Source organism: Mauremys mutica, chromosome 2, assembly GCF_020497125.1.
Source record: "Mauremys mutica isolate MM-2020 ecotype Southern chromosome 2, ASM2049712v1, whole genome shotgun sequence".
Lineage (NCBI taxonomy): Eukaryota > Metazoa > Chordata > Testudines > Geoemydidae > Mauremys > Mauremys mutica.
This window is the reverse complement of record NC_059073.1, coordinates 154,363,155-154,386,565: the sequence shown is the minus strand read 5'-3', so window position 1 is coordinate 154,386,565 and position 23,411 is coordinate 154,363,155. Positions and strand designations below refer to the sequence as shown.

The 23,411-nt window shown below is 40.2% G+C and overlaps 1 protein-coding gene across 20 annotated transcripts in view; it reads right to left on the bottom strand.

The window, feature by feature from the left end:
* Window positions 1–23,411, bottom strand: part of CDH18 (cadherin 18) — a 644,661-nt gene that overhangs the window by 68,409 nt on the left and 552,841 nt on the right. For all 20 annotated transcript variants that reach the window (XM_045007543.1, XM_045007546.1, XM_045007537.1 and 17 more), the window contains one exon: window positions 18,803–19,056. In XM_045007543.1, the coding sequence (XP_044863478.1) occupies window positions 18,803–19,056 (254 nt within the window). The remainder of the gene's footprint in view (window positions 1–18,802; window positions 19,057–23,411) is intronic.

Sequence of the window (23,411 nt, the reverse complement as noted above, 5' to 3'; positions counted from 1 at the left end):
CTGTCTCATACCTCTCAACAAATATGGACAATAAAAAATGTTCTTGTTCAATTGCCCCTTGTAGTCTGGCATTAATAATCACACTATCCACAGACATACTATTATATAATTAAATAGCACTAGAGTGATACCTATTGGAAAACTTTATTTGGCTTCAAATCGTAGCAGAGCCTCTTTCTTCACAAAAGACTCTCAGATTTAAAGGGAGGGTGAGAGGGAAGAGCTCTCAAACAGTAGCTCAGAAAAAAGTTTGCACAAAGATTTTGATCAATGCAAACCTTAAGGATACTGCAGCCTATTGTTTATGTAAGAAACAGCCGCATAATACTGAGTGATGTGCTGAATACAGCTAGCTTTGACTGGTGTCTTGAGCCTAACCTCAGTGGATGTGTTTTGATTTTAAAAAAGCATCTCAGAGGACTGTTAGATTGTCACCGCCACCCCAAAAATGGAGAAACGGGATCCCAAGAGGCCAAGGTTCTACTTCTTAAGAAAATCTCCCGCTGTTGTTATCTCTGTTTTGTCTCATGGCATAAGTACTCCACCACTCTAGTGTGGAGAGAAAGCGTTTGTGTTTATGTGGTGGTGAGGAGAGCATAAGGAATTTTTCCTTCCTTGCAGTTTGAATCTGCACATTCCTTTTAGGGTCATGGGTGAGGGGGGCATGGCCTCATTATCCACTAGAATTTAGCAGATCAGGCTAGCCTTGCCTCTGGGTAAGCAATGGAGTATACAGCACTTCACAAAGGGTTGTAATAGATGTGCTGCCTGTACACTCCTGGGAAAGCTCCACATGGCCAGTTATTACAAGCTGTGCCTAACTGATGCAATCCAACCCAGAAAGATTTAAACCTGTACCCTTCCCAATCAGACCCTAGCAAAAGAAGGCAGCCTAAGGTTGACATCTGATTTAAAAAAAACCCAAACAATCCTGAGTCCCCACTCATCCTTCCTGCTGGTCAGAGGAGCTAAATCTGTATACGAACTCTAAACTGATGCAAGGAGTTTCCCCATCTTAAATATAGATAAAAAGTAACTGTTTGGCCCTAATGGAAGAAAACTGGTAATATTTAGACTTTCAGAAGGGTTATTGAATGCGAAGATCTGAGAGAGGGGTTAGATCTTATATCCACAGTCCTCCATGTCCACCCTGGTTTGAGTCTAAACACATTTCATCAATTCATGACAGCCATTTCACCTGGGTGACCTTGATGATTTAAAAGCTATTGTTTACTTTATTGACAAAACCAGAATCTTTCCTGTCATCCTCATGCATTCAAATGACAAGATATTTCTAATGTTCTTCTGGAAAGAAGTTGTGTGCCAGTTGAAGGCAATGGTGCTTAACATCTGCATAGTCCCAAAGAAAAGATAAAAGATTATGAATTTGTCTCATCAGGCAAGACTAAAACTCAGGAGACTGTAATCCTAGCCAGCTCTAAATTGGCACTGATGAAAACAACTGAGGATTGTGCATGTCACTGTCCTCCTTAAGTATATGAAAAGGTCTGAGGATAGATAAGCTGGTTTAGTTACCTAAGAGGCTTTACAAATTGATTAGATCCAATACATTCAAAAATTGGATTAAATTTCAAGTGACCTGGACATTTCTGAGTATGTGTGGGCACTGTCAGAGAGCTGGCTGCTCCAGCTGCAGCTAACCACGGCTTGCTGGTCAGAAGACAGAACCTTCATTAAACATTACTAGAGCTCCTGAAATGTGGACAAACACAGCTCGGCAGATGCAGCCTTCAGATGTGCCTCCCAAATGTGAAAAATGATGTGGCATTAGCCCACCATGTATGAAAACAGATTACCTTTCATTCTGAGAAAAGGGAATGTTGTTTGTATGAGGAGGGAAAAATATTTCCCCTACACTCACTTTTATTCACTGACAACTTCTACACATTTGTTACACACATGGGTCAACTTTCCTACCCTTGCTCATGTGAACTCTATTATCTTGCTTTTCTAGGAAAAGATTTCCTTCCATATTTTCTTTCTTCACCTTTGCATGGACAGGAAAACCTATAAGGACCTAAGTTAGAAGCCAAAGCAAGATGAAGATCCCTCTTATTTTACTGACTTCACTGAATTCTTCAGAGAATTCTTCCTGCTGCAATGGCACTTTATATAGGTGTATTGCTACTGGGCCTCTCGCTGTTATATTCAGAATCCCACTTTTTCAGAGAAATAAATATTTTACTCAGGTTCCATTGCTGCTAGGTAAGTACCAAGATTGAGTTCAGTAAAATACAAGACTCAGTCTCCATCCCAAGGAACTTACATGGTAAACGTGATTTTAATAACATACTTACTCATGCTTTTGGATGTATATATACAAAATAGCAGACTAAGTGACATAAGAATAAGTTTATATATTCATATCTGTTTATTACAGATTGGTGAAGATCAATCCTTCAGATCAAATCGTGTCCAGATTTTGGGGACACTCGGATATATGACTGATTCTTCATGCTGTACACAAGTTTTATTCTAGTGTAATTATGCTGAAGTTAGTGCAGTTACACCATCACGGAGTGAAAATTCAGGCCCTTTGAACCTCAACAGAGAAACAAACTGTCAATTTTGCTGTCAAAACTATGGGTAAGGGAAGAAACCATTCTGGTTGTTGAGAAATTTTGACCATCTTGTACTCGAAATCTGAGATGTGATAACATCTTTTGGGATTAAAAACGGCTGTTTGTGTATACGTAGCAGAGATAGAGCACACAGCTTGACCTTGCCCAATAATATTTTGGGTATCTACAGGGAAGGAGCAGCAATTGGATGAGAGCTGCTTCTGTTCCAACACTGTCACTAAAGAGATGTACACTGCAGCCCCAGGGAAGACCCACAGCAAATCAGACAAGGCAGAAGATTTGTAATCTTCACCCAGGCAAAATTGGGTGCTCTTCATATATTTTGATTTACAGACAAGCTTGTAGACCTTTGGAAAAAGAATATTCAGGGAACAGAGAGGGCAAAGGTAGAAGATGACAGGAAAAGAAGGCCCCTGCCTTCTCTGTTTGCATGGATCTGCACACTAGAACTGGGTGAATTTTTCTGTCCAAAAATGCAGATTCACTGACACTGAAATGTTGTGTGAATGCATGTTTGCCAAATTGTTCATGTCAAAAAACCAGGACACAAAAATGCCAAAAGAGTAAAAAAAGTTGAAATGAAAAGTTAAAAAAGATCATGTTTTGATTTTTTGATTCAAAATAACCTTCCATTTGAAAATATGCTTCAATTTTATTTATTTATTTATTTTTAAAAAAAACCACCCAAAATAAAACCTTTTGGTTTGGGTTGACTGAAATTTTTCCTTTGACCCAAGACAATTTTTATTTATTTTTTTCAATTCACAGAAAATTTTGAAACAAATTCGTCTTGGTTCAACCCATTATTTTTCTTCTGATTTTTTTGGAATTGCCAGAAAACAAAACAAAAATCAGTTATTTGTATAGCTCTACTGCACTCTGAAACTCCTGTAGAGACATACAGAGTGGGAAAACTTTACAGTCCATTTATCAGGGCTTTGATGCCATCCTATTCACCGTCTCATCCTGGTGCCTTACAAATTCTACAAGTAAACACAAGAAAGGATCTCTACCTTTTTATCCATCCTTTGCTTTGCACCAAAGTAGGTTCTGCAGTAGCCAACAGGGTGATTCCCATCTATTACCCAGATTCATAAAAATACAACAGGGTGATCCCCATAGCAGAGATTCACAAAATACAGCCAAAGTGATATATTAAATCTATACAACACAGACAGAAAACAGTTCACTCTCTGTACTACACCATGATTTAAAATATCAAACTGACCCTTTTCTTCATATACATTATATACTGCATCACTGCTGACTGTAATAAGGACCTTCTGTTGACTTCTGTTCTCATCATTCATATGCTGTGTTCCATATTAGTCAAGTATTTGTGTTGTTGTTGACCTTATTCTCACACAGTGATTACATAAAACTTTCAACTTTACAAGATTACAGTAAGGATCCTACCACTAACTCTACATTTCCATATTAAGCCTGTGCTCCCATAGTTCACAGACTACATTCCATAATATAATAGCTTATACCAGTGGTCCCCAATCTTTTTGGCTGGCAGGCGCCAGCCGAAGGACCACTGCGGCGGTGGAGCACCCGCCAAAATGCCACCAAATTTCGGCAGCATTTCAGCGGCAACACCTCTCGATGACGCCGCTTGCCGTCGACAAGTGACGTCATCGAGAGGCGTCCCCGCCGAAATTCGGGAGCAACGCCTCTCGATGACATCACTTGTCGGTGGCAAGCGGCGTCATTGAGAGGCGTCGCCGCTGAAATGCCACTGAAATTCGGCGGCATTTCGGCCGGTCCCCTCCTGGGGGCCAGGACGTGGGCGCATTGGCGCCCGCGGGCACTGCGTTGGGGAACAGTGGCTTATACTGTTTCAGCATGTACTGGGCCTACATTATGGTAACGCTTTTCACTGCACTCTTTCCATACTGCATTCCAGACTATTATTATTATTATTATAGGAGCTTTATATTTCACTGATGATGTAATGTCTTTCAATCTTATATTAGGTGCCTGTCACTCCAGTGTTTATATGTCTTGTGTGCCTAACTGAAATAGGAGATGCTATTCTATCATTTATATATTGTGGCCTACTTTCTCAATGGAAATCTTCACTCCACTTATATGCTGCATTCCATATTTAATATGGTTTTTTTCCCTCCATCAGCAGAACATGTACCATAAAATAAAAAGGGCCCTAGAATAATAAATGATCCTGGATAGTGTGTTTGCCATAGAACCCACTTGAGCAAGAAGCTCCAGCTCCTTGTTCTGCTTCCTGTTGCAGTGTGGGCATGTGACAGGGTATAGGTCAGGATATTTACCACATCACCGAAGCTCATTAGACCTATCTTCCCAAAGACATGAGATAATTGAGCCTGTGAAATTTGGCTTTGTCTGTTTTGGGTTTTTTTTGGAAGGGTGGGGCTAGAATAGTTAGTTTTCATTATCTTCCCTATTTGTCAGCAGTGGGTTTTAGGAAGATCAGCTACTAGGCAGGAAAGAAAAAACTATAAGAACAGAATTCTTGCAACATTCATTTCATTTCCAAACCCACACTATAGATCCCTCACATACTCATGCCTAAGATTCTGATACCGAACCAGAATGTACTTTGTGTAAGCACAGGTTTGGCTATAGTTTCCTCAAATCCAAAGGACTTCAAACATTAAGGAGGGTTCAGAATTTGAGGGGTTGCTTTTGTTCCATCTCTAATAAATATAAATTTTTGCATTTAGGAACATAAATATAATCCAGCTCAAGATAATTAAAGCTCTTAAAGGTCACAAAAAGAATGTTGGTAGTACATTGAATTTCAAGAGGATATACTCTGTTACAATACACATCTCAGTGTTCCTTTTAAAATATCGAAAATTTTCCTGGCTCTCTAAAGTACGATACCATCTAATTCGTCAAATCACCCCTATATTTTACTAGCAATGCAGCAAAAGTTAAAATAGGTTCCTGCATTTGCTCCATTATTTGAAACCCAAATTAATTTCCCTTTATAATGTTAATTTTGTAATCCTGTGAATAAATAATGCATTATTTAATTAGTAGGTTATTTGAAAGCTCCAAACAGAAGTTTAGCAATTTAATCCAGACTAAGCTGATGCAAGTCTGAGTTCATTACAGCTCCCAGATACCCTCAGTGGCTGGAAAGCAGGTTTTTCTACTCTGTAACAGAGTAGGTATCTTAACCACTATCATATATCATCCATTATGAGGTAATACTATGCGACAGTTAGACAAAGCAGAAAGGCAAAAGCAGCAGGGAGACTCTACTACATGCTCTACTAACTTCCCATAAAATGAACAGTCTGAAGCTCACAGAAAAGCTTTTCCAATTTTGTAGGTTTCCTTAATCTGGTTAATTCTTTCTACCTTTCCTGGAAATAAAGCAGCTGCTCTGTATAAAAGGCAAATGAACCATGTGGCCCAATTTAATTCATGTCTAAATCTTCCATGTGTTATTGTGTTTTAACTATAGTTACAAGAGTCAGGTTGGAGGAGAGTGAAAGAAAGCAGTTTATTTTCTAGTGGATTCAGAAAGGTACTCAGACTACTTCAGTTTCCTATTGTTAATCAAGCTCTGCACTGACTAATGAAGTTCATTATAACAAAGTGGAATACAGAGTGGTTTGGTTCAACATGAAAATGCTTCGAATTTCAAAACACTAATACAGTGAAACCTGTCTTAATCAGCCCTGGAAGGATCCAACAAAAGTCAGTCACTTAGAAGATACAATATTTAACCAAACAATGATATAAATGGTACCGAAAAGTGGGATATGTTTATATTTGTTGTTATTTCTATTACAGTAGCACATAGAGATCAAATCAAGATTAGGACCCTTTCAAAGGGACCATCTGTTCAAACAGCTAGTAAGAGACAATCCTTGCTCTGAATACCTTACAATCTAATCTAAGGCAGGACAAAACAAATGGGTCTAACAGATGATTGGAGGAAATCTTAAAATTGTTGTTTAAAACAGTGAGTTGAATCCTGGAAATAATGAAAAATATTTGTTAACTGATATATTTCTAGAAGGCTTTGTATTCTCACCATTTACACTAACTATGGTATGAACCAAACTACCAACATGTTTTGCACTCTTGCCAGGCTCATTGTGAACTGTATATAACCCTGTGTATGCAGAACCTTTAAGAAGTGATGCAAAATATAAACAGAGTTGTAGGAAAACTGGGATAATTGGTATAGGAGTCCTGAACTAAATACAATGCTAGAAATAATTGGTGCGGGTGCTAGAAATAATTGGGGTAGATGTCTCTGTACCCTGAAAACAGGAGGTGCAAACTAGATAAGGGAAAGAATGAAAGTTTTTTCCAGGGCTGGCTCTAGACCAAATGGTGCCCCAGTTGAGGACCGTCTTCCGTGCCCCCCTCTAGGATTTGCGCTGCCCTCCGCGGGGGGTGCTCTGGCGATCTCCGGTCTCGCGGCTCCAGTGGACCTCCTGCAGATGTGCCTGCGGAGGGTCCGCTGGTCCCGCGGCTCCGGTGGACCTCCCGCAGGCACGCCTGAGGATGCTCCACCGGAGCCGCAGGACCAGCGGATCCTCCGCAGGCACGTCTGCAGGAGGTTCACCGGAGCCGCGGTCCCAGCGGACCCTCCGCAGGCATGCCTCTGGGAGGTCCACCGGGGCCGCCTGCCGCCCTCCCGCGGGACGCCGCCCCAAGCGAGCGCTTGGCGCGCTGGAGTCTGGAGCCGGCCCTGCTTGGGATGTCTGCCCCTAAACCCAGCACTGGGCTTGTCTTAATTGGGTGGAATTTGGGGGAATTTTCTGTTTGTTGTAAACAAGGGATATATACAGATGCTCCCCCATGCAAGCGTTCTCTAACCTTAACCCTAACGTATCTCCAACCATTACGCAAAAAAAACCAACAACATACAAACAAACAAAAAAAACCCTCCTATTTTTAGCTTACGGAACTTTTTCCATAAACTCGGATTTGTGTATGTTGGGTTTATGTAACTCGGGAAGCGTCTGTACCCTAAAGTGAACTCATATTCTTTGGAGCAGTGAAAATGTAAGCTGCAGACCTTTTTCCCCTTTCTGTATAGTGCTGATCTATCTTTGACCAATAATCACTGATTGAGCTGTCTAAATCAAACCCTCTAATATATTGCACAGCAGTAGCAGAAGTATTAGAACAGAGGTGGGCAAACTTTTTGGCCTGAGGGCCACATCTGGGAATTGAAATTGTAGGGTGGGCCATGAATGCTCATAAAATTGGGGTTGGAGTGTGGGAGGGGGTGATGGCTCTGGTTGGGGGTGCAAGTGCCAGGGTAGGGCCAGAAATGAGGAGTTCAAGATATGGGAGGGGGCTCCAGGCTTGGGCAGGGGGATAGAGTGTGTGTTGGGGGGTGAGGGCTCCAGCTGGGGATGCAGGCGCTGGGGTGGGGCTGGAGATGAGGAGTTTGAGGTATAGGACGGTGCTCCAGGCTGGGATCGAGAGGGTCAGTAGGTGGGAGGGGGATCAGGGCTAGGGGTTGGGGTGCAGGGAGAGGCTGCCATTATTATATGTTAATGCATTAGAGTAAGACTTCTCTTAATCCAGTGCCCTGATTTAGGGCTCAATGTTGAGGAGGACTTTTTTTCCCCTCCCTGAAGCACTAAGATCAGTAAGCATAGATCTATGTTTATATGAGGGAAGTTAGCCCATGCCACTGGCACATACAACAGTACCTATTAGCATATTAAAGTAATGGGAAGTGTTGCATGAGATCTCTGTTTCCAAACTTTTAGCAGCTCAAAATGAGAACATCTCAAGTCATCAAATTGCAGCCTTGCTCCTCTCTGGACCACTAGGTGCATCGGGGTTTAGAGAATAGCAGACAACTGAGTTTCCTCAGAACTCTTCTGCCTCAGCAGAGCAGTTGCAGAAAGAATGCCTCAAGGAGAATGCACTGTGACTAGAAGGATGCACCAGACAAAATCACTTACAGGGATGGCACCATTGCCCAGGGATTATTGCAGCCCTGAGGCAGTGTTAGCAGCCCTGGAGCTGTTCCACTACTGGTTTGAAGACTTTCAGATGAAGGCTCTTTTCAACCTAACCCCCATAGAAATACTCTGCTAGTCTGTGCACTAGGACTGCACATAGCAGGTCCAATAAGAAGAGAGACAATTAAAAACAAAGTTTGAAAAGATGTCAAATAAAATACCCAAACAACATTATAATGACCAATTTTCATCTTTAATTTCCTCTTTTATTCTGTACTTGGCCAAGTCTTTCTTACACTATCAGATTTCACACCAACATTGTTACTACTAACCTTTGTAGGAATGAAAACAAATCTTGCAAAATTTCATTTAAAATGTGTTTTTACCCCCCCAGGAATTTTCAATTAAAAAAAAAACTTTAGGGATTTTTAATATTTCTACAGAAAATTAATTTTCATCCAAAAGAAAATTGTTAACTTTGAAAATATTTCAGTTAAAAAATAAACAAAAACAGACAGGTTAAAGTTGAGTGAAATGAAACAGAAAATATTACCATTTACTGTAATTAGTTTAAAATGGTTCCTTTGTCGGTCAACCAAATAAAGCAGTGATGCAAATGAAGGCCCTGATTCAGTGCATGCTGATTAAGCAAACTATACTGTTTAGGCAGCTTTGAACAGCAGAAAACTGAAGAGTAATGATGCAAGAGAACAGTAGTAAGCATGTCTTTACAGCTCATCCCCTTCACCTCTAAATGTAAACCCCAGTCTTTGATTTGGCCCTCCCAAAATTAATTAAAAACAAACAAACAAACCCAGAAACATATAATGATGAGTTTACTTACTTTTATAATTTCTCATAGACTTTAAGGTCAGAAAGGGACCATTATGATCATCTAGTCTGACCTCCTGCATAATGCAGGCCACAGATTCTCACCCACCCACTCCTTTAACAAACCCCTAACCTATGTCTGAGTTACTGAAGTCCTCAAATCGTGGTTTAAAGACCTCAAGGTGCAGAGAATCCTCCAGCAAGTGACCCGTGCCCCACGCTGCAGAGGAAGGCAAAAAACCTCCAGGGCTTCTGCCAATCTTCCCTGGAGGAAAATTCCTTCCTGACCCCAAATATGGCGATCAGTTAAATCCTGAGCATGGGGGCAAGTCTCACCAGCCAGACACCCAGGAAAGAATTCTCTGTAGTAACTCAGATCCCACCCCATCTAATATCCCATCACAAACCATTGAGCATATTTATCTGCTAATAATCAAAGATCAATTAATTGCCAAAATTAGGCTATCCCATCATACCATCCCCTCCATAAACTTATCAAGCTTAGTCTTGAAGCCAGATATGTCTTTTGCCGCCACTACTCCCCTTGGAAGGCTGTTCCAGAACTTCACTCCTCTGATGGTTAGAAACCTTCATCTAATTTAAAGTCTAAACATCCTGATAGCCAGTTTATATCCATTTGTTCTTGTGTCCACATTGGTACTGAGCTTAAATAATTCCCCTGCCTCCCTGGTATTTATTCCTCTGATATATTTATAGAGAGCAATCATATCCCCCCTCAGCCTTCTTTTGGTTAGGCTAACAAGCCAAGCTCTTTGAGTCTCCTTTCATATGACAGGCTTTCCATTCCTCAGATCATCCTAGTAGCCCTTCTCTGAACCAGTTCCAGTTTGAATTCATCCTTCTTAAACATGGGAGACCAGAACTGCACACAATATTCCAGATGAGGTCTCACCAGTGCCTTGTATAATGGTATTAACACCTCCTTATCTTTACTGGAAATACCTCGCCTGATACATCCCAAGACTTTGTTAGTTTTTTTAATGGCCATATCACATTGGCGGCTCATAGTCATCCTGTGATCAACCAATACTCCGAGGTCCTTCTCCTCCTCTGTTACTTCCAACTGATATGTCCCCAATTTATAACCAAAATTCTTGTTTTTAAACCCTAAATGCATGACCTTGCACTTTTCACTATTACATTTCATCCTATTACTATTACTCCAGTTTACAAGGTCATCCAGATCTTCCTGTATGATATCCCGGTCCTTCTCTGTGTTAGCAATACCTCCCAGTTTTGTGTCATCTGCAAACTTTATTAGCACATTCCCACTTTTTGTGCCAAGGTCAGTAATAAAAAGATTAAATAAGATTGGTTCCAAAACCGATCCCTGAGGAACTCCACTAGTAACCTCTTTCCAGCCTGACAGTTCACTTTTTAGTATGACTCGTTGTAGTCTCCCCTTTAACCAGTTCCTTATCCACCTTTCAATTTTCATATTGATCCCCATCTTTTCCAATTTAACTAATAATTCCCCATGTGGAACGATATCAAATGCCTTACTGAAATCGAGGTAAATTAGATCCACTGTGTTTCCTTTGTCTAAAAAATCTGTACTCTTCTCAAAGAAGGAGATCAGGCTGGTATAGCACAACCTACCTTTTGTAAAATCATGTTGTATTTTGTCCCAATTACCATTAACCTCAATGTCCTTAACTACTTGCTCCTTCAATTCTTTTCCCAAGACCTTGCATACTACAGATGTCAAACTAACAGGCCTATAGTTACTTGGATCCCTTTTTTTTTCCTTTCTTAAAAATAGGAACTATGTTAGCAATTCTCCAGTCATATGGTACAACCCCTGAGTTTACTGATTCATTACAAATTCTTGCTAATGAGCTTGCAATTTCATCTGCCAGTTCCTTTAATATTCTTGGATGAAGATTATCTGATTATCCGATTTTGTCCCATTAAGCTGTTCGAGTTTGGCTTCTACCTCAGATGTGGTAATATCTACCTCCATATCCTCATTCCCATTTGTCATCCGTTCATTATCCCTAAGATCCTCATTAGCCTCATTAAAGACTGAGGCAAAGTATTGTTTAGATATTGGGCCATGCTTAGATTATCCTTAACCTCCACTCCATCCTCAGTGTTTAGCGGTCCCACTTCTTTCTTTGTTTTCTTCTTATTTGTATGGATATAGAACCTTTTACTATTGGTTTTAATTCCCTTTGCAAGATCCAACTCTACATGGCTTTTGGCCTTTCTCACTTCATCCCTATATGTTCTGACCTCAATAAGGTAGCTTTCCTTGATAATCTCTCCCATCTTCCACTCCTTGTAGGTTTTCTGCTTTTTCTTAATCACCTCTCTGAGATGCTTGCTCATCCAGCTTGGACTACAACTCCTGCCTATGACTTTTTCCCCCTTTCTTGGGATGCAGGCTTCTGATAGTTTCTGCAACTTAGACTTGAAGTAATTCCAGGCCTCCTCCGCCTTTAGATCCACAAGTTCTTCAGTCCAATCCACTTCCATAACTAATTTCCTTAATTCTTTAAAGTTAGCCCATTTGAAATAAAAAACCCTAGTCCCAGATCTATTTTTGTTTATCCTTTCTTCTAGTTTGAACTGAATTAGCTCATGATCACTTGAACCAAGTTTGTCCCCTACAACCATTTCTTCTATGAGGTCCTCACTACTCACCAAAACCAAATCTAAAATGGCATCCCTTCTGGTTGGTTCTTCAACTACTGGTGAAGGAATCCATCAGCTATCGCATCCAGAAAAATCTGAGCCCTATTATTATTACTAGCACTTGTCCTCCAGTCCATATCTGGGAAGTTAAAGTCTCCCATGATCACACAATTCCCATTAGTGTTTACTTCATTAAAACACTAAAGAGGTCTCTATCCATTTCCAAATCAGATCCTGGTGGTCTGTAGCACACCCCAAGCACTATCTCAGGGGAGGCTCTAGTAGCTTTCTTTCACAATGTGTTTTTTGCCCAGACAGACTCTGTCTTATCCATTCCATCCCTTCTTATTTATTTACAGTCTACCTCATCATTGATATACAACGCTACTCCACCACCTTTGCCTTTATTTCTGTCTTTCCTAAACAGCACATAGCCTTCAATACCTGTACTCACGTCATGACTACTATTCCATCATGTTTCTGTTATCCCTATAATACCCGGTTTCACTTCCTGCAGTAGTAGCTCTCGTTCCTCCATTTTGTTACCTAGAGTCCTCACATTAGTGTACAAACATATTAATTTTTGCTTTTTGGCTTCACTGACATTCTTTACCTGATTAGGCCCAGACATTCTACCAACAGTATCACCTATTAGACTGGTATCTACACTACCCTTCCTCCTTATGTCCATTCTCCTACCCACGGCTGTATCCTTTCTTACTTTGTTTTCTTCCCTCTCAGTGTTAAATTCTGGCATGGAGATTACCTCGACATCTCCCAACCATCTCCCCCAAATTCCTAGTTTAAATCTCTCTTAATCAGTTGTGCCAGCCTCCATCCTAGAAGTCTATTCCCCTCCTTACTCAGGTAAAGTCGATCCCGAGAGAACAGTCCTCTGTCCATGAATGCTTCTGTACATCCCAAAGCCCTCCTTATAGCACCACTGCCTGAGCCATCTGTTGATTGCCATAATCTTGTCACACCTTTGTTGCCCTTCTCTAGGAACAGGCAGAATCCCACTGAAGATCACCTGAGCCTCGATTTCCTTAAGCGTCTTCCTCAGCCTGGCATAGTCTCCCTTGATACCCTCTAGCGAGAATCTAGCCGTATCATTTGTTCCCACATGAAGGACAATCAGCAGATTCTTTCCCGCTCCTGTTAGAATCTTTTTCAGCCTCAGGTCCACATCCCATATCTTAGCACCCGGCAGACAGCACACCCTTCTGTTCTCCGGATCAACTCTAGTTACAGGCCTGTCTATTCTTTTCAGTAAGGAGTCCCCAGTCACGTAGACCTGCCTTTTCCTGGTGATGGTGTGATTCTCCAGTCTATCCCCTGTTCCCTCTGGCTGCAAGTCCTCTTGATTTCTATTGTCCCTTGCAATCCTCCACAACCCATCCTGTATCCTCCTGGGGCTCATATTTGGTGGTATTATCTCCATTGACTCTTCCCCTCTTCCTATAGGACTAGCTGCTCTTCTCTTCTTCCTTGCCCTCTCACCTTCAGCGATCACCTGCTGTGCCCCTTCTTCATTTTCCAACTCTGCAAACCTGTTCTTGAGCTCTATTTCTCCTTCACTGACCCCTCTTTTCCTCTGCCTGGTTCTCTTAGTCACATGCTTTCACACTGTCCACTTTCCTCACCCAGCAGTCTCTTCTCAGAATTCTTTGGTTCTGCTTCCATCTGCAAGTCTGAGCTTTTCCCTTCAGCCTCCTCATATCTTTGTTCCATCATCTGCTTGAACCCCCTTCTAAACTCAACCAGAGTTTCCACCTGCATCTCCAATCCTCGGATCTTTTCTTCCATCAGCTCCATCAGGAAGTACTTCATGCAGACAAAATTCTTTTCAGGTACCCCCTCCAGGATCATGTACATGCCGCAGCTTCCACATCCAGTCATCCTCATTGTGTCTTCCACTGCTGCCTCTGTATCGGTCATAGCCTTCCCACCTAAAACCTGTTAGTTCAGGAAACACAAACCAAAGCAAACCACCACCATCTACAGCAAAACAAACCCACAATGGGCACCAGAACACTGGCAGAACACCATCCACTCCCGTCACTAGCCAGTCTATTCCTCTGTCTAGGTCTCTTAGTCTCCTCCACAAACTCCTCTTGTAAACTCCCACTGAAACTCCCCTGTTTACAGCTCTGTCAGCAGCTCCTGTGCCACTGCAGCTGTCTATGCCACTGCCTGACTGGCTGGCTACCTTTACAGGACCCCTAACCAGAGAAGCCCCGCCCCCTAATCAGGGCTCAGCTTCTCTCCCAGCACACTGCCCCTACCAGCCTCCACACATATAAGTACAAAATACAATACACAAAATACAAAAACCTCCTCCAACAGAACTCCCTCTGAAACTCCCCTGTTTACAGCTCTGTTTGCTGGCTCCTCTAAGGCACAGAGCTGAACACAATCAAATATCTAGATAAAGTAAATTGAGTACGTTAAAAAGAAAGAAATAAGGTCATTGATTTTCCCAAGCACAGGAACCACTGATGGTTCATCATCATCAGTTTGAAGAAGGAGGTATATAAAGATTGTGATGATATTGTGGATGGAAAAAAACATAGTAGAATGTCCTCCTCTATGTCAACTATGGTGTCAGTACTAGCAATGTTTAACCACATGTACAGTTTGACACAGTGGCAGCATCTTTTGATTTGGACTTATGTGAAAAATAAGACATGTTATGTGGGAACTACAGTGATGCAATATGAAGGAAAGGATCTCCCACCTCCTCACAGCAGATAACAGTATCTATATTTGGTCACCTGCTGCTTGGCTTTATTGCTAAGAATTTAAAAAAATATATATTTCTCCTAGGAACAGTTATTTGCTGTAATCACTCTTCTGATCCTTACTGTGTCCATAGTGATCATTCTTGATACCAGAATAAAGTATAACTTAATTGGGTAGTAAATAAATCTTAATTGGGTAGTAAATAAATTGTATCTTTAAACCAGCAGGTAATAAATTAATAATATGCTTGAAACCATGTGTGCCTAATGCTATATCAATCTCAGTAATGGCAGTGTCCCTATAAAATAGAAAGGACATACAACTGGATTAGGAGACACTGTGAAGAAAGTCATTGCTCTTTAATTGTACTGTGGACTAGTATCATTCTATAATGGATCTCTCTAAGTAACTTAATTGACTGGTAGCCAGCACTGTAGCTGGATCAGCTGTGGAACACATACCTTTATCTATGTGGTACACAGGCTGTAGACTTTGTATTTTCTAGTAAATCAATGTCAAGCAAAGTGGGTTTTGTTTGATTGTTTTAAACTAGCATTCTGTGAGGATGAACATGGAGAAAATAATCCTATTCTCCTCTCAACAGTCTCACCCCTGAATTTTTAGACTTTAATCAAACAGCTCTTATTAAAGTTAATGGGAGGTTTATGGCTATATTTCAAACACATTGGGTAAGTCATTAACTTGCCCTCCATAACAGGACAGGGGAATAAGCGATTGTAAGACAGTTTTTTTACTTCCCTCCACTGATTGCCTGCATCATGGGTCATATAGTCTCCACAGAGCTGCTATTTACCTCTCCTCAGGTAGGTAAGGAATAAGGAGAGACATTTGACTCTGCAGCCCAGTGTGAAAACCAGCAAAGAGGGGAAGGCAATCTGCACCAGGCAAAGTGCTCATTCCTGTTCTGCTCGTGGGGCAGCAAAAGTATGTGTCACCCATTACTCAGAACAGTCACAAAGCCACAATTCAGCCCTTTAAATATTAAAGCCCTGGAACTAAAAGGTAAGTCAGCATTCTGACCACTTAGGCACCAATCAGACCCCCTGAAGAAGGCTGATTAGCTAATTAGCTGAAAATCCCCAATCAGGCTGAGAGGGGTGATGCACCAATTAACCAGAAGCTTAGTGGTACAAAAGGATATACAGGAAGGAATTGAGGGGGAGGACCAGGGCTAGCTGAGCCCAGTATGCTCTGAGATTTCCAGGAAGGCAGGGCTTTTCCTGTGGGAAAGGGCCTAAGGGCCAGAAGCACCATAAATACTTTGCTGTGTGAGACCGCATGGGGGATGGTGGCAGGACTGTAAATAAACTCACATGAAGTTGACACCTATTGACAAAGTTTGAGAGGTTTCTAGGGTATCAGAGGGTGGGGATGGAGCCTGCCCAATTACAAGCCCCTTAATATGTGTGGGGATAAGATGGTTCAATATTGGGATGTACACTCTTTCACCTCTTGAATTCTGGCTAAAATGCAACCCAAAGCTAGAATGACAGAAATTGTTACCAGATGATGACTGTTTGGGTGACTATACGTGAAACGAGTTTGATGCTTAGTCCAGCTATTAGAGGACAGGTATCTCCATAACAAAACAATTGGCACCCTTTTTGGCACTCTCAGATGGAAGGATAAAGAGCAGATGGGCAATGAACTTCCCTCTCACGCCTAACAATGTTTCCTACAGGTCAGGATTAAACCCATTGGTAAGGCAGTGAGGAGGCATTTGCACTGCTGCTGTCCCTGTTCAACCTCTACTGTGGATAAAGAGAGGGTTTCAATGTCCAAGGTAGTCAATCCAGCTCCTTCCACAAGCATATAATTCATATAGGGAAAACATATTAAAAGAGAGAGAAATGGAAGAAAGAGTATGGAAATAGAGGGAATAAGATCAGTGAGGAAAATGATAAGAAAGAAGACGGCTTAGTCAGGGGTGAGCAAAAGTTAGGTTCAGTTATTGAAAGAATTTGAATAATTTGTCACATCAGCTATTTGTTTCAAGTTGCTAGTGAAAAAGACACCAAAGGGCTGGATCCACTGCCAGGACTGGTGCCAGCTGTTTCTCCCACTAGCTTCCCACTCTACCCACCAAACCCACTGCCATTTTCCACCTCAGCCCTTCACAACTTGCTACAGCTTCTCTCCCACCACCTTCCTCTGACCCTTCTCTAGATGAAATTCTCTTGACAGTTGGAAACTGTTGTAGGGTGGCGGAGCTCCACTTAGCTTCCCTGTTCTCAGGCCAGCAAGAAAGCTAATCCCTATGTTGCTCCAGGCTATGGGGACACAGATTCATCTTCCTTACAGCCATTGTCATTTAGCTGACTTAGGAAGCAACTGGTCTCTTAGTCTAGTAAATTTTACTAGTTAACATACAAATATTATGATTTAGACAATAACATGATAATCACAGTTTAAATGCATTATCTTAGCATTATCAAATTGTTGATACTGACTGTTGGATACCAAACACTTCTGAGTGTTGGAGTATCGGCACAAAAACAGGTTTCAGAATCATAAAAATTAGGAGATTATAACGTTCCATGGTATTTGTTACACTGTACTGAGAGTATCATATTCATACAGTAGGCTTTAATTAAAATTGTGTATGTCCAATTAACTTCAGAAAGACTGATTTCTGTTTACTTTCTCATACATACACACAAAGGATTTACAATTCATTCATAAAAAGCACTAGGCTACCAAACATAGTCATATGAGAATTATTTTTTTCTAAAGGGTCTAAGTCCAATTCCACCCTTAGATATTTGTTCATTTATCTACAGAATTGTCATACATTTTGTTTGAAAAGAACTACACTTCCTTATATAAAGCAACAAAATAACTACCACTGTATTCCTCAGTATGGCCTAAAACATGCAGAATAACTCTGCTGTAAGCCAGGAATGGACCCATGCCAAAATTTTAGATATGACCAGCAATCCTCTTTCTCTATGTTGGCTGAATCCAAACATCTTGAAACTTATAAAACTTCAGATTCAGATTTCCTGTACCTGGGTATATGAGTTTTCAGCCCCAGTGTTGTGATATGGCCTGTAATAGGGAGTGTATGGAATTTGGATCCAACTTCATAGTTCAGATCTTGATGTCTTTCAAACCCAGCTGTGTTATAAACTGTAGTGTTATGGTCATACCATTAACACAGAATATCACCGAATTTATTTACAAAATCAGAAACTGTTCCAAGAAATCAATTCCAGTATGAAGACTATTTGATTTGTTTCTTCACTAAAATGTTATACATTTGTTTCATTTACAAACGAAGTATCTGATCTAGCACATGCTTGCAACTGAGACAAACAGCAGTAGGACTAATTATCCTTGTATGTACTATGCCTGATAGTAAATGTTTGCAAAGTACGCCTCTAACAACATCAGCAATGCAGGAGAATTCACTAGATGACCAAAGTTCTTTTCTACTTTGATATGAATGAAAAATATTAGAATATTTTAACTAAGATTATAAATATTTTATAAAATTACTGCATTCCCATGACGGGTGGGAAGAACCTGCTTGACACCTGGCACAAGTGCTTCTCACTGTTAGATTTCCTCCATTTGGGAAAGCGCAGTGACTGCTTCCTCCCTGTGCAAGCATAGCACCTCCAAAGATGGTGGAGAGAAACCAGGGTCACGGTCCTAACCAGAGGGTGGGTGGGTTACACTAGTTGGGGGGTGGAACAGCAGGCTTACTGAATGAGTCACTCATGAACAGTAAATCCTTCCTGCTCAATGGACTACTTGAAGAAGGATTGCATCAACATGAGCTTCACGCTAACTTCTATTCAGGTTGATGGCTAAATGCCTCAATTTAGCTCAAACTAATTAAAAAACTGATAATTACAGTATGTGCACAAAATTGCATGTTGGGAATAAAAAATTCCATCCATTTTTTCTAGTATAGGTTAACAGAAAAGATATCATCCGACATATCTCAGATCTTAATAATCCGTTAGCAGCCAGAGATCAATTCAGTACTGCTTGGACTTACTGTACCTTACTAAGCTGTTAGCGCTGTCAGGATCTTGTGCTGCCACTGTACCAACAACAGTCCCAATCTTCGCATTTTCATAAACTTCCATGACATAGGAAGGCATAGAGAATAGTGGAGGTTCATCCACATCCCCAACAATAATCTTCAACATTGTTACATCTTTAAATGGTCCCAAATGTGAAAAACGGAAATCCAGGTGTGTATTTGCTCCTTCTATATTAAGTGTATATGATTTCTTTTTTTCATAGTTGAGTGGCTGTTGGAAGAAAGAGATATGACATTACCATGTTGTGCTTTTGTTTAAATTGCTTGCAAACAACATTTATTTCAGTTTTGTTGGAAAGACAATTTGAGTATGTCTATACTGCAGCAAACCACCTGCGGCTGGCCCACCATCAGCTGACTTAGTTTTATGGGGCTATAAAACTGTTGTGTAGAAGTTTGGGCTTGGGCTGAATACATGAAAAAAATTCTGAATTTACATTCTGCTTCTTTTTAAATTATATTAATGCAATGGTAACTTTGCAGCTGTACATTCAGTCAGGAAATATAAAATTTAAGGTTGCACGTGCAATCTTAATTCTGCCCTCTAGTGTATTAATATTATATCACAGGGCCACATTTTTCATTCATTTACCCTTCTGATTATCTGGAGTAACTCCATTGAAATCGCTGGAGCAGAATTTGGTCTTATGTCTTTAATTCTGTGATCACATGGTGTTTCTTACTAATTTTTTCTTTAAACAATTTTAGATATTCATGTTTACCATCTGATACTACTGTGCAGTACTGGGTGCAGGTAAGACAAAAGGGCGACATGCTCATAATTTTGTGAAACATTCTGGTGAGCTACACTGGGGAAAAAAGGGTAATAAAAACCAGCTTGGGGAATGCTTCCAGTTACTTTGAAATCAGTACAATACAATCCCAGGATCACAGAGATTGGCCTGTGATTCTAGATGCAAAGTAAACACACTTCATGATGCAAGCACATATGATGCAAGCACATATGCAGTGTATTCATGTACCAACTTAATGGAAATATGTGCTCAAGCTGCAGTTTTCAAAGGTTCATAAACTAGTAAACTAAAAAATAATAATGTTTTTAAATTAAAAAGGTACTAGTCATCAGAGGATTAAGTCCATGCCATATTTCATATGTAAATCATTTCTAAAAAAAGAGGGATTATTTATTTCAAAAGGGAAATGTAAGAGAGTGTGTTTGTGTGTATGTGTATTTTTTTTCTCCATCACTAAATTCCCAAATGGCTGAAGAGATTTTGTTCTAATGTTTGAACCAATTCCACCTTTGAGCAGACACCAGGCAAGGAAAATTTAAGATCACAATTTGAATACTTAAGAAAATTTTGATCATATGAAAAAAAGTAGCTTATAATGGAAATTGTTCTGCAACATCAAGAAAGTTCTAACTGTTTAACAATGTTAAAGACATTTTTTGAAATTACATAAACATAAAGCATGTATCTCTTTTTAAACAATGAACACCACACCTTGTGGTATGCACCCACCCACCCAAAACTTAGACCTGATCTAGCACTGAGCTCCCTGTAGGCAGAAACGATACCTCAACACAGAAACTCCATTGAAATCACAAAGGGATGAGCGAGAAGAACTCAGTAGAACAAGAGTGAAGCTTCAGAGTGATGGCTACACATGTGCAAAAAAATCACTAATTAAGGCAGGAACTGTGATGAACTAGATGTGTGAACTATGGGGTCTGTAGGTTGCAAGTGAAAGGGAGTTTGCTGTGAACATCAAGTTTACAGTATGTTTCAGTGATAAGGTATGGCACTTAGGTTTGTTTGGCTGTCAAAGTTGCCTAATGTGGTGATTTCTTCAGTTTCTACTGTGTGTGTTGACAGGAAATTAACTTGTGCAATCTTAATGCTAAGGAAATTAGGTCTCTTTGCATAAAAATATATGTTATTTTAAAAGTTATACAAATTTTCCAGGACCTAGCAAATCTTTCAGCATGAAGAACAGAACCATATACATCATTCAAACTAAATAATCATTGCCAATTGCTACAACATAATTATGTAATTACATCTCATATGATATTGTTAGTCAGTGATTTAATAAGTACTTCTATTTTAAATGAAGTGAACATAAATTGACAATTCATACTGCTAGATGGCATGTTTAGACAATGATTAATCAATTATACAAGACAACGCAAAATGCAACTAACATACAATGTGTATTACTTTGGAAACACAATTTACGCCATAGTTGTGGAAAGATGAAAGTAAATGTGCCCATAGCAATATTTGGAATCTCAAGTAAATTGTGGAGAACTATAAATCATTCTAAATCAAATACATGGTTGCAAGATACACAGTCTAATTAGGAACTTAATTGTTTTTTGCAGTTACCTTAAATGAAGTTTATCTCTATCTTTAACAATATTTTTAGCTACAGCAATATAGGAATAATAACTTCATATAAGCAGGACACAGCTGAGATTTCAAGGGCATCTATGGCTTTATGTCCAAAAGATAGACCCATACAGTTTTTCCTCTCTTCTTCTTTCTGCTTCCTCCAGCCTGTCCAAGAGAATCTGTCATTGAGAAGTGGGAGAGGAAGACCATTCCACTCTGCTATTTTGTGCTTCATGGTGGTGGGAAGACCGATGCCCTTTAATATCGAGCTATTCCATAGCATATGGGACACATAGTGATTTACACCCCATACAATTATACTGAAGGCAATGAGATGACAGGGAGAAAATCAGTGGCGAATTTGCCGTTTTAAATCCTGAGGTGAACCTAGGACACTCACTCATATAACAAACAGTAACAAAATATTCCACAACTGCCAATAATTCTTGCTATCATTTGACCTTTTTCTTTTACATCTGATGTAAAATGTGGGAAATTGAAATGTGTTTGTAATTTGGACTGACAGAACTAGGTTTGGGTGGCTGCTGCTTGAAGTTGTGTATACTTACATTGGATTTGGCTTTATGTAATCTTAAAAACAAACAAACAAACAAACAAAAACCCTGTGTCCACGATTACATTTGCACCTGAAACAGTGGAGGCCTGGTTCAAACTGGGCTAAAAATTTGATATACAGCATTCAACCTACTATAGATTAGGTAGCATTTGGGCTGTATATACCTTTGTGATTTTGCTCTTCCAGTTGTTTCAGGTTCATGTTAATATAAAAACCACTAATGAATCTCCCGGGACCATTTCCAAAACTCACCGGTTTACTAAGCAATTAGGGGATTAATTGGGGGAAATATTCACTATAATAGTGCAGTATGGGTTTCTCAGGACTCAGATTTTGGTGAGGTTCAGCAGTAGTTCCATCAGCAGTAGGAGGGCTGTTTCCTATTCCACTTCAGCACAGGGGCAATGTGAAGCAATATGGGCTGGGCTATTCCACAGAGTAACATGGTATCTACTTGTTTGAGGGAGTCAGTAAAACTATAGCCAACTTCTTCCCCAAGTGATAGGATGGGTGGTTGCGGGGAATATGCCACCCAATCATTCTCTGAAGAGTCCAGGGAAGTAATGGTTTTTGTCACACTTTCACCCTCTTCCCCCCCAGACCTGATAAACAATATGAAGTGAAGGGAAATTGTAGTTTGCTCATGAGATGTTCATGGGATTTTGAGGTCTCTTCTGTAGACAGGGGCCTGAAGGATTGAAGAGTGCACTCACAGGGATCATGAGGGAAGGAGGTTGTGAGGGGATAGAAGGCTCTGGGTCAGACCACAACAAGGTTAGAGAGAATCCTCACAGATGTTGATGTGGGCTTTTCAGTCAGGTTGACCAACCTGACCCAGAGCCTTGAGTGAATCCTCGGAAGTTTATTCTTGCATCAAAACTTCAAACCTGCCAAATTTCAGATGATTTTGAGGAGAAATTTTGTGCAGACTTAATTATTATATTTACGTGTGACTTTTCTGATGTGCTCATGATACAGTACATTCTTCCGCAGAAAAGCAAGAGGGAAGGGATTTTCTTATATGCATATTCTTATATGCTTTAGAGAATCTGCCGCTACCTTATTTACTGAACAAAACTGATTCTGATCTTAGAGAAGATAAGCTATTCAAGGTAAAATGTTATAGTGATTAAACAAGGAGAAAGATTTTTAAAGATTATCTGAAATCACCTTCCATTTCCTGAACTGGAATCACAGGAGTATAGAATTAGTTTAGGGGCTTGTATTCAGGTGCTTGATAAAAATATAGATCTTAAATGCCTTCCAGGCACCCATTTATACAATTGACCAAACACTAAACATATTGCAGAAGGATGCTTTTAATATGTGTATATACCCAGTGGGGATAGTATCACATCTCTGAGGCAATACAGGGGACATGGGATGCCAGGATTTTTCTGAAGCATTGGATTTCAGCTCATCCAAACCATAGTATTAGCTCAGCAAAATATGCCCTTGTATGTCTGAATGTGCAAGTCACTCACATCACCTATTATTTTGCATGGTGATACAAGAACAGGCTGTGTGCACATTGGTCATACCCTAAAGTAAAATAGTGTGAAAATGAACATTTCCCAACTGCTACACTGTCAGCCATAAATGGTGTTAACTCAGATTTTAACCTGGTTGAAG